Genomic DNA, 11,398 nt, shown 5'->3' on the forward strand with positions numbered 1-11,398 from the left:
TTTTTTTTTTGCTTCTGTAGAGGATGGCCGGCGGGCTACTCGGAGTGGAGCTACGAATTCATATTGGCATGCACACCCGCGACCGACGCACACTAAAGCGCAGTGGCTACACTAGGGTTAGCTACACCAGCTCCGAGATAATAACACAAGGCCTGAGGACCCAGACCATTGTAGATGCGAAGCAGTTTTTTTTTTGTTGTAAATTAGAAACCTCGACCCTCTCATGACTCGCCATGCAAGGCTATCCTAAGGAATCTTTCCACACCTAGTGCAAAGTTTGTGCAGCATGAAAAAATCCAACTCTCGGGATGAATGTGACAGATGATGACCAGTGCTTGACCTCATGCAGCTTCGGGGTGTCTTCATAACCAAGGTATTTCGGCTCAAAGTGCGCTCGCAGACAGAGAAGGCTGTGAATTTCTGAACTGAAGCATGGAGCTCCTTAACGGTTACGAAAGCACCGCGTGCCCCCCTTCTTTACCGCGCCCCGTTGAGATCTGCACCCGGTGCGGACCGCACCCCCCTCTTGACGCCAACTGAGTATTCACAGCCTCCGCACGCTACCCTACAAAAATTTTCGGCAAAACACAACAAATCATTCCTCCATGTCTATGAAGCAGACATCTGTCCAGTGCGGCTTCTTCAAACGTGACAGTTTTATGACTGCCTTTCTTCACAGTAATAGCCTGTAATTTGTCATGGTGAACCTAGCAGCGAGAGAGACGAAAGCGCTTGTCTTCTCTTCTTCCTTGTCCGCGCAGCTGGGCCAGGCAGATTCAGTGTGACACCTTACCGACTTGCTCAAATGGGTATCATTCTGCTAATAATTCAATTTAATTTCTAGCGAAGAAGTGCCTTCAAGCGCTCTAGCACACTCAAAAGAAACAATCCCACATCACAAAAGTTTATTGTCGGGTCCCAATATGCACAAAGACGACTTCTTTTTCCAGGTTCGTTCAGATAATAGATGATTTTTATTTCCTCCAGGTGAATTGCCCACTTGTGCACGGGAAGCTTGACATTCCCTATTAGGGAAGTATGCAGCCAAAATGATTTATGTACCATATTTTAAAGTCGCTGTTGCCGGAAGTAAATCCTCGTTGGTGGACGTATAACTTCAACGAAAAGCATGCGTCGTAACACGGCGGTGAAAGGAACCCGAGTGCTCGCGGCAGCGGTTCTGCGGCCAAGACGAAGGTTTTTCCTCCGTAAGCTGCGCCAGCGTGCATATGAGGTGCCGTTGTAATTTTTTCTGTCGAATGAGTTTAGGTTTACGTAGTTTACCGTCCCAAAGCGACACAAGTTAGATGGGACGCCGTAGTGAAGGGCACCGGAACTTTCGATCCCCTGAGGTTCTTTAACGCGCACTGACATCGCACTGTATATGGTCTTCTAGAATTTCGGCTCCATCAAAATTCTAGAAGACCATATACAGTGCGATGCTCCACCGAAATTCTACTGCCACGGCCGGGATCGAGCCCGCGTCTTTCGGGTCAGCAGTAGAGCGCCATAACCGCAGATCCACCGCGGCGGCTTTTCAGTCAAATGACTCCGGTGACATCGCAGAAACACAATGATAGTGTTCGTGTTGGCATAGTGGCTGAAGCGATCAGATCACATTTGCTTTCAGGTAAAAAAGTGAGACCGAGCCCATCACCAGTTTTTCGTGGTAATGAAAGTCGTATATTATGGTTTGCTATCGCAATGACGGAACCGTTGTACACACTTTAAACTCCTTCAATATTTCCACCACAAGAATCTGAGCTCATGAGCAGAAAATCGACTTTAAAAGCTTTACGAACTTTTGGCGCTAGTGGCTGTGGAACAGCACAACGATTCAATCTGACGCAAACTGTTTACATTAAGTCCCAGTGCAGCGTTCGTGCAGTCTTGAAAGGTGACGTAGGACAGAACTTGAATGTAACACACGTACCTCTCTTCACATTTCTTTATGCTTCGTCACTGAGGACCAAGCTTTCAACGAAACGCCGCTGCTGAGAAGTTGCACAAGCAGGTTTCCCACGCAGTCTCTCTTTTTGCGTCCGGCGCCGCTCAGAGAATGGGAGTCACGGTCCGACCGCGGGCCAGGAAATCGTCGCCGAGGCTACCCACAGTGTGGTCGAGCAAGCGCTTGCAGTACGTGCGTCCCGACTCGGTGCTGTTGCCCGCATCGTCCGTGCAGCACATGCGATACGCCTTGGCGTTCTTGGTGACCTTCGCGCAACGCTGGCAGAGCGCGCGGACCTCGCTGGCGGGCAGGCAGTCGCCGAGGGCCGTCGCTGCAGCAGCCTCCGCCGCCGGCCACGAAGGCGGCGGCCTCGCTCCCGCGGGCGGATCGGAGCAGCTGTGGTTGAGGCACGTCACGAGCACCCACACGAGGAACATCTTGTCGACCACTGCGCGCTCCTTGCACGGGCCTCGGCGAAGACACCGGCGCAGTGACGAGATACGCGCCTTATCGTGGCGACTGGCTGCCGGCTGCTTTTAGAATGCTGAAGGTATTTTGGGCTGTTGACGGGTTGCCCGGTCGCAACGAGAGCGCCGCTATCAGCGCATGCTCGAAGGACGTCTGCGGTTCGCGATAAGGCCCCATCGGGGGCCGGTCTCGGGCCGGCGCTGCTGGGCGGGGCCCCCGGCGGTGACACCCTCGGCGCTCTGCTCGGCTCGTAGTGAGCGTGCGACCGAAATTCAGCTCCGGCCGTCGATAAGGGAATAGTTGAACGTATAGGCACTCGATGCGAAAAAAGCGCGTCCACCACCCACGGGCTCCGTTTTACTTGTGGAACACCTATACACGGGCTATGGCGCCAACGCATCACGTGGAAAATATAGCAGAAGGTCGAAATTTCATACTGTTACGTGCTTAGTTTATTTACAGAGGGGATCTATAGAAGCAGGACGGCGACGGAGCTCCTTCTGCCCTTTCTCTTCTTTTTCCTCTACCGCTCCGTCTGACCGTTATCTTCTGCTTCTTCCGTCTATGTTTTGCGAAAGCGCGTGACATTTCCTCCTCGCAGACGAAGACTGTTGGGCGACGTAAAAAGAACGCCTGGGCTGATATCGCTTGAGGCGGGCTACATGCACCACTTGAGACTGGCGTGACTATCGGCCACTAGCAGTTAGGCGTGATATAACGTAATTAAGGTCGCTCCTGCACTCTAACATAACAAACGGTCCAGTGTAGTGCGACAGCAGTTTCTGACAAAGACCGCGCTTGAATAGAGGTGTCCACAACCACACAATGTCACCAGGAGCATAAGAAACTTCTTGGTGCCGGGCGTCGTAGCGGTTCTTAGAACGCTCTTGCGTAGATAAAATTCGAATGCGGGCAAGCTGGCTAGCTTCTTACGCTGTGCAGAGTGTGGTAGCAAGAGAAGGTTCATCGTGGCTGAAAAATGGCAGTATGGTGTTGAGGCCACAGCGAGGGGAGCGAGCATAGAGCAGGTAGAAGGGGCTGTAGCTAGCTGACTCATGTTGCGCTGTGTTGCATGCATGAGTAATGAACGGAAGCACACCATCCCAGACCTCATGATCTGCAGCGACGCACACAGAAACCATGGTGGTGACCGTCCGATTAGTGTGTTCTACCACACCGTTCGTTTGGAGATGATATGCCGTCGAGTGGCGAAAACTGCAGGTGCTGAGGCGGAGAAGTTCTTCGAAAACGTCCGCTGTGAACTGGCGACCACGGTCACTTATGAGAACTGCAGCAGGGCCGTGCCGAAGAATGACAAATCGAAGTAGGAAATCAGATACTTCAGACGCAGTAGCGGCTGGTATCGCGGCTGTCTCACAATAACGGGTTAAATAGTCTACACACACACGAATCCATCGATTTCCTTTAGAGAACCGTGAAAAAGGTCCAAGAAATTCAATGCCAACTTGCTGAAACGGTGCTTTTGGAGGTGTGATTGGCCGCAGTTTTCCCCGGTGGACTTGAAATCGGCCGCTTAAAGCGCTGGTATTGCACACAGCTGGCTACATAGTGCTGGATAGTTCAAAGCATGTTATGCCAGTAAAATCGTTGTTGTGTGCGGTGGAGTGTTCGGGCCACTCCCAAGTGCCCAGACGTGGCGTCGTCGAGCGGCAGGGCTTGGTTTTCAAGTTCTTGTACCGTCCCCTTGTTGGGCTCCATGGTGGGTGGTTGGCACCATGGCCGAAGAACATTATTTTTTATGGCTTCTCTTACATCAAGTAATGATCGCACCCCGAAAAGAGTGCGGACCGAAGACCTTACAGCCCAGTGCTTCCAAAAAACTAAACAAACCTTTCCAAAGTACCACGTTATCCACAGTGAAACTGAAAAAACTGCCAGAAAATTGTCCCCATTCATGGTTTTCAAATGTCTGACCGATGCCTTGGGCACGGGCTACAAATTGTCAAAAATGCCTAGCGGTGACCTCCTTCTGGAAATTAAAGACAGCAACCAGCACTCCAAACTGTCCAGCATAGTTTCAATAGGGGACATTCCTGCTACAACAACTGCACACCGAACCTTCAACACCGTTCGTGGTGTGACATCAGAGTTTGACTTCCTTGACCTGACCGAAGACGAAATGCTTGAGGGTCTCAAAGACCAAAATCTCACAAATGTACTTCGTATCAAAATCAGAAAAGAAAACAAAGAAATACCAACAAAACATCTCGTCCTCGCTTTCAACTTCAGCACCCTGCCTGAATACACCGAAGTAGGCTACAAGTCCGACACTACATTCCAAACCCCAGAAGATGTTTCAACTGTCGGCGATATGGCCATGGGTCGCTGAGTTGCCGTGGTCGAAAAACCTGCGCAAAATGCGCCTCACACGAACATGTTTCTGAGAACTGTGAACCCGCAGCGCTGTGCTGCGCAAACTGTGAAGGAGATCATCCTGCCTACTCAAGATCCCGCCCAAGATGGAAAACTAAAAAAGAAATAATCACTCTGAAAAAAAAAAGGAAACATTTCATTCAAAGAAGCTCGTAATCAACTTTCACATAACATCAACACATTCTCTTTCACTGCAGGAACAAATTTTGCTGATGTGATGCGCAGAGGCGGCACACCCCACCGGTCCCCGGCAGGCGCAGCCAAGGCTGCTCTGCCACCTCTCAAAAAGGGCCCGCCGGCCCCTCAGTCGGCTGCCCGCAAGGCTTCCCCCAGTCGGGAGAGGCCTGCAAACCGCACACCCGTGGGATCTCCGCGGGCCTCCAGAGCCTCCAGCGAGGCGATGGACACAACGGAGAATGTAGCAATGGAGTGATCCGTTCGGCGTTTTAATCACTCGCCACCACACACATTCTTTTTCTGCAACACAACAACCACCATTTATTTACATGGATGAGAAAAGGCGGCACGCTCCATCGTCGACCACGGCAAGTCCACAACACAGCACACACACTTCCTAACACACACTGACTGCTAACACACACTGCCTGACAACCCCATCTCCGTCCCCACCGCAACCGTCCCGACCCTTTCCCAGAAAGGGCATATAATCCCCTCTGAGGTCGTCGTGCGGGGAGGTTCGGTGTGTTCGGCGCCCAGTAGTCTCAAGGGAAGGGGGTAATGCCCTGTGCGGCTACCACCATCCGTTTTACCACTCCCCCCCCCCCCCCCCCCCCAGAATGCGTGGAGCGCATTCTACAATTCTGTCAACTGCCGCCAAAACGAACCAAGCATCTCAGGGGTCGAAGCGGGCGGCTCCCCATCCGCCGTCGGCAGAGTCGTTAGCCCTCTCCCAAGGAGAAAACTTGATGGGGCTAGGGGGTCGCCCTCTCCGACTTTGTTGCACACATGAGTCAATGGCCGAGGATTTACAACAGCTTCAACTTCGCAAAGAATGGTGGCTAAGTGTTCAGCTTCTAGGCATTTCTTTCCGATCACTTTTCTTAATGCCATCTCCACTGAGAGCTCACCATCCTTTCATAGAAACAACCCCACCATGGCGCCCGGTCAGCAATAAAGCGCCCCTCAACTTCTGCACATGCAAAATGGTCCACGACATCTGGGTGGCGCAGCGTATTCCACAGTTCGGTTTGGTAACGGTCCCGTCGGAGCACTTTGCGGTGGAGAACTGAACCGTTGACAAGTGACACAAGCACGCACCACCATTTTCACGAAATCTCTGCCGAGGGGACCCCAACACCTCTCGTGCAGTTGCACGAGTGTGTCCCTTGCTCCGGCGTGCAGCATTTTTCGGTGTGCGTCGATTGACAGGAGAGAGGAATGCCGATGGTCTTTCTGCAGGACGATGAGGCTCCTTCCGTAGGTTATCTAACTTGAGGGGATGCTTGTAGCGCGACAGAAACAGACAAGGCATAGAAGACGAACGGGACACGCGCTACTCTCAACTGGTTTATTCAAGGTTCGATCGCACACATTTGTACATTTCCCTTCTCCTTCAAGAGCATAATCACGAGAACACTCATGCGAATGACACGTAAACAATCCACACGCTTGCATCAGATCAGGCTATCTAAAAAGTTATACTCGTTGGGGTATATCTTCACCGAAGGGCTGCTGACGCAGTCCGGCCCTTTCTTTTTGATATGGAACGCCTCTATCAGTTCTCGCGTTAGCGCGTCTTTGCTTCGGCCAATGACCTCTGTCTTGTTTAAAATTGGTGAGCATTTGCAGGATTTGCAGTGAACTACCTTATTTGTTCCGCTCCCATTGTCAATGCATTTTTCATGCTCGCGCAGGCGCTTGTTCAAGCATCGTCCGGACTGGCCAATATAAACTTTGCCACATGAAAGCGGAATCTGATAGACAATTCCCACCTTACAGCCAACATATCGGTGTTCATGCCTCGTTTCGCATTCCTTTTTGGCATTTTCCTCATTCACCTTTGGACAAAGGTTTTTTAGCTTGCAGGGCGCAGAAAAAACCACAGGAATTCTGTATTTATTTGCCACTTTCTTCAAGTTGTGGCAAAGTCTATATTGGCCAGTCCGGACGATGCTTGAACAAGCGCCTGCGCGAGCATAAAAAATGCCTTGACAATGGGAGCGGAACAAATATGGTAGTTCACTGCAAATCATGTCAATGCTCACCAATTTTAAACAAGACAGAGGTCATTGGCCGAAGCAAAGACGCGCGAACGCGAGAACTGATAAAGGCGTTGCATATCAAAAAGAAAGGGCCGGACTATGTCAGCAGCCCTTCGGTGAAGATATACTCTAACGAGTATATCTTTCACTTTTTTCACTTATAACATCTTTTCACTTATAACATAAATAATAGCAGACTGCTTTCAGTGTTGGAATTTAAATATCTTGGTGTATATTTAACAAGTTCAATGTCTTGGCATCGTCACGTGGATTTCGTTACTGCCAAAGCCTGTCGTGTGTTAGGCTTCCTGCGACGTAACGCTAAACTTTTCCCCCTAAAGACCAAAGAACTGCTGTATAATACAAACGTTAGAAGCATACTTGAGTATGCTTGCACAGTCTGAAATCCGAAATCCTTTCTTGACGTTCAAAAGCTAGAAAGAGTTCAGAATTTGGCCGTTCGTTTTGTTTTCAATAACTATGGGCGATATTTTAGTGTAACGAGCGCGAAAAAATCTTTGGGTTGGGACTCCCTTCCAAAACGTAGGAAAGTTCTGCGTTTAAAATTATTTCAGAACATATTTCATTCTAGAACTGGAATAGACAAAACCAAATATATAGCCAACCCTGATTACGTGTATTTACGAAGAGATCATCCACTTAAAGTTAAAGAATACAGATGCCGGACTGACCTTTTTAAATTGCCTTTTTTCCCTAAAACGGTTTCGGAATGGAACAAGCTGCCTGAGGAAGTAGTGTCCATATTATCAAATGATTCATTTTCTTTCATGCTGTGACATTTTTTTATGTATAATAATTCCGTGTTATTTCTATCTCATTGTTATCTTTTTTGTAACCACCTGCATGAGATAGCATTTGTGTACTTTTTGTTCAACCCCCCACTGTAATGCCAGACAATGGCACTGTGGGTATGATGATAAATAAATAAATAAATAAATAAATGTAACTTTTTAGATAGCCTAATCTGATGCAAGCGTGTGGATTGTTTGCGTGTCGTTCGCATGAGTGTTCTCGTGATTATATTCTTGAAGGAGAAGGGAAATGTACAAATGTGTGCGATCGAATCTTGAATAAACCAGTTGAATGTAGCGCCTGTCCCGTTCGTCTTCTGTCCCTTGTCTGTTTCTGCCGCGCTACAAGCATCCCCTCAAGCAAAATGAACCAACTCGCCCAGCAAAAAGTTTTATTGAACTTCATTTCTAGTACAGTGGGCCCTTCTTCTTTCGTGTTTTCCTCTCCATCTCAAGAATCTGCGTTAATCGCCCACATCGCTTGGACGACATGCAAGGCAAGACGCCTGGCGTATTGCATAAGGAAAGGGCTGGTGCCGGTAGAGTTGGCTACCTGGTTTGGGAGTGTACTGCCTTCTGTGCGTCATGTGAAGCGCCTGTGCAGAATCCTGCGGTCCGAGTTGTGGAGAAAGGTGAGGCTGTACTACTACCTTCTACGCGGTGCCAGTTACTCCAGTTTCCCGGAAAAAATTGCTGAGGCCAATCTGCGTTCATCTAGGAAGCTTGCCGGCCAGGCGACGGAATTCTGGTGGCAGTGCATTTTGCTCCACCTACCCAAGTTCCCCAAGAATCCTGTGGAGGAGGCAGGACTGAAGACACTTGACGGAGTACACCTCACGGACCAGGTGAAAAGTTTCATCGAAAAGGGACCCAAGTACAGTAAGGAACCAAGAACCAGTGCCCCTCAGCTCCTGTCGTTGAACAGGCGCTTAGCTTCCAGAGCAGAATCCGAAGACTAAGAACGATGCCTTCTCGACGGTGTGGACAGCCTCTCTAGAACTGTTTCAAAGAACGCGATGCGGCGTAAGGACTCGGTGCGCGATGTTGTGGCTTATTTCAAAGACAATTCCCTTCGATTCCTGCAGAGTGACAAGGAAGGAGGCTTTGTTGTCCTCATTGCGGGGATGTACTAGTACAACGAGAAAGCCATGCGGGCTGTCAAGAAGAACTTCATTGCCGCGAAACTAAAGCCTGCTAAGGTAAAGAACGCAGCTGTTTCCCTGTGTACCAAATTGGAGTTGACTAAGCTTACAAAAAGCATAGCGGATTGAAATGAGATAGCCTTAACATTTTTTTCACTGCTAAGACCCATAAACCGGGAATACCTTCCAGTAGTATCGTGAGTGAACGATACACTTGGCAGCAAATGCTGAGCCGGTACCTCCTAAGAAACTTGAACCCACTCTGTGTCAGATATCCTTTTGAGACCAGGAATTCACATGTCATAGCAAGTTTTCTACAAGACAACCGTTCAATTGGTAGCATGTTCTCCATAGACGTTGAAGATCTTTATTATTCTATTCCCCACGAAGAATTGTTTACCTCTGTTCTTAAGTGCATTGAAGAGAATGGCGTGATAGCTTTTCAGAATGCAGCTGGCATAACTGTTGAAAGCTTCATGTCACTTCTCGGATTTTATCTGGGTGCAACGGTTGTTAATTTCGAAGGTAGGGCGTTTGTGCAAAAGAGGGTCATGTGTGGCGCCTGTGTTGAGCAAAATATTTCTCGCTTCCATTGACCGCGTTTTAGACGAAGTCTTAGACAAGAAAAAAGTAATTAAAGTTTTTAGCTACGTTGACAATTTTAGTGTTTTTAGAAAAACTAGAAACTGTGACCTACCACGAGAGTGTGGTGGAAATTTTAGCTACTTTTAGAAACTGTGGAAGGGGGCTGAACTTTACTCATGAGATTGCCGAAGACGACAAGTTGCAGTTTTTAGATCTTCAAATTTTGACGACCATGCTTGCTGGGCCTTGTGCCCACAAAGAAATAATGCCGTTCGACTCAGCCCAGTCCAAGACAGTAAAAAGAGCCGTTGCAACCATGTGCATTGAAGAAGCCATAAAAAAGTCGTGTATTCATGCTGTCCAGGAAAGTTTTGATGTGCAAGTGTCTAGGCTGCTATCAGCAGGTTTTCCCTTGTCTCTGTTGGTTATGGTTGCAGAAACATTGCTGTAAAAGATTAAGAAAGTTAGAAGAGAGAGAGAAAACAACATAAGGCCACAGGTCATTCCGTATTCCCATCGCGTGGCCCACAACTTGAAAAAAGTGGCAAACTAATACAAAATTCCTGTGGCTTTTTTCTGCGCCCTGCAAGCTAAAAAGCCTTTGTCCAAAGGTGAATGAGGAAAAAGCCAAAAAGGAATTCGAAACGAGGCATGAACGCCGATATGTTGGCTGCAAGCTGGGAATTGTCTATCAGATTCAGCTTTCATGTGGCAAAGTCTATATTAGCCAGTCCGGACGATGCTTGAACATGAAAAATGCCTAGACAATGGGAGCGGAACAAATATGGTAGTTCACTGCAAATCATGTCAATGCTCACCAATTTTAAACAAGACAGAGGTCATTGGCCGAAGCAAAGACGCGCTAACGCGAGAACTGATAGAGGAGTTCCATATCAAAAAGAAAGGGCCGGACTGTGTCAGCAGCCCTTCGGTGAAGATATACTCTAACGAGTATAACTTTTTAAATAGCCTGATCTGATGCAAGCGTGTGGATTGTTTGCGTGTCGTTCGCATGAGTGTTCTCGTGATTATGTTCTTGAAGGAGAAGGGAAATGTACAAATGTGTGCGATCGAATCTTGAATAAACCAGTTGAGAGTAGCGCCTGTCCCGTTCATCTTCTGTCCCTTGTCTGTTTTTGTCGCGCTACAAGCATCCCTTCAAGCAAAATGAACCAACTCGCCCAGGAAAAAGTTTTATTGAAGGTTATCTAACCTTCGTCCTACTTCGTTCTCGCTTGGGTTTTCTGCCGGTGTGTCGTTTTCCTCTAATGTGGCTCTCATAACGATCGCCTAAGCGCTACTGAGTACTGGGGAAGACGAACTGCTCTTTCCGTGCACCGCCCATCCGAACATCGTCTCCAACGCCTCTTCTCCGACAGCTCCCTTGCGGTGGTGCAATCCTCCGTTGCATGCTGTTTTGACTTGCACAGGAAGCATTCCACGTCCTTCATTGTGCCATGCAAAGCTGCCGCCGACGAGTGTCGAGGCTTGCCAGAATAAGCTGCACTCTTCAGTTCATGCGCCGGATTACGCGACATGGACTTACCAGTTGTGTCGTTGTGTTGCTCCCCGCCCGCCTTTTCTCGGCACTCAACTTCGATCCGAAGGAATTCCAGAAGTGCGCGCAGATCTTTCTTATGCACCGACTTTGTTCCTGTCTCGGAGCTGGTGTCGGTGGTTGAGGCGTTGCCGTTGTTGGAGCCCTCTGCGTCCTTCGAGGCCATCATCCTGTTGTACAGCAGGCTCAGGTCGGTCGGAAGCGCCCGGAGCACAAGAGGGTAGAGCATTGCGCAGTACGATTCTTCGCCCACACCCAACGCCTTAAAG

At 48.9% G+C, this 11,398-nt stretch overlaps 1 protein-coding gene across 1 annotated transcript; it reads right to left on the reverse strand.

Annotated features, from left to right (window-relative positions):
* Positions 1-888: 888 nt before the first annotated feature.
* Positions 889-2,476, reverse strand: LOC149334706 (uncharacterized). Its single transcript, XM_089556304.1, has one exon. The coding sequence runs from the start codon at positions 2,383-2,385 to the stop codon at positions 2,053-2,055; it is 333 nt and encodes a 110-aa protein (XP_089412430.1). The 5' UTR covers positions 2,386-2,476; the 3' UTR covers positions 889-2,052.
* Positions 2,477-11,398: the final 8,922 nt, after the last annotated feature.

The sequence above is a fragment of the Amblyomma mixtum genome, chromosome 8, assembly GCF_055824585.1.
Source record: "Amblyomma mixtum isolate Tamu chromosome 8, ASM5582458v1, whole genome shotgun sequence".
Taxonomy (NCBI): Eukaryota; Metazoa; Arthropoda; class Arachnida; order Ixodida; family Ixodidae; genus Amblyomma; species Amblyomma mixtum.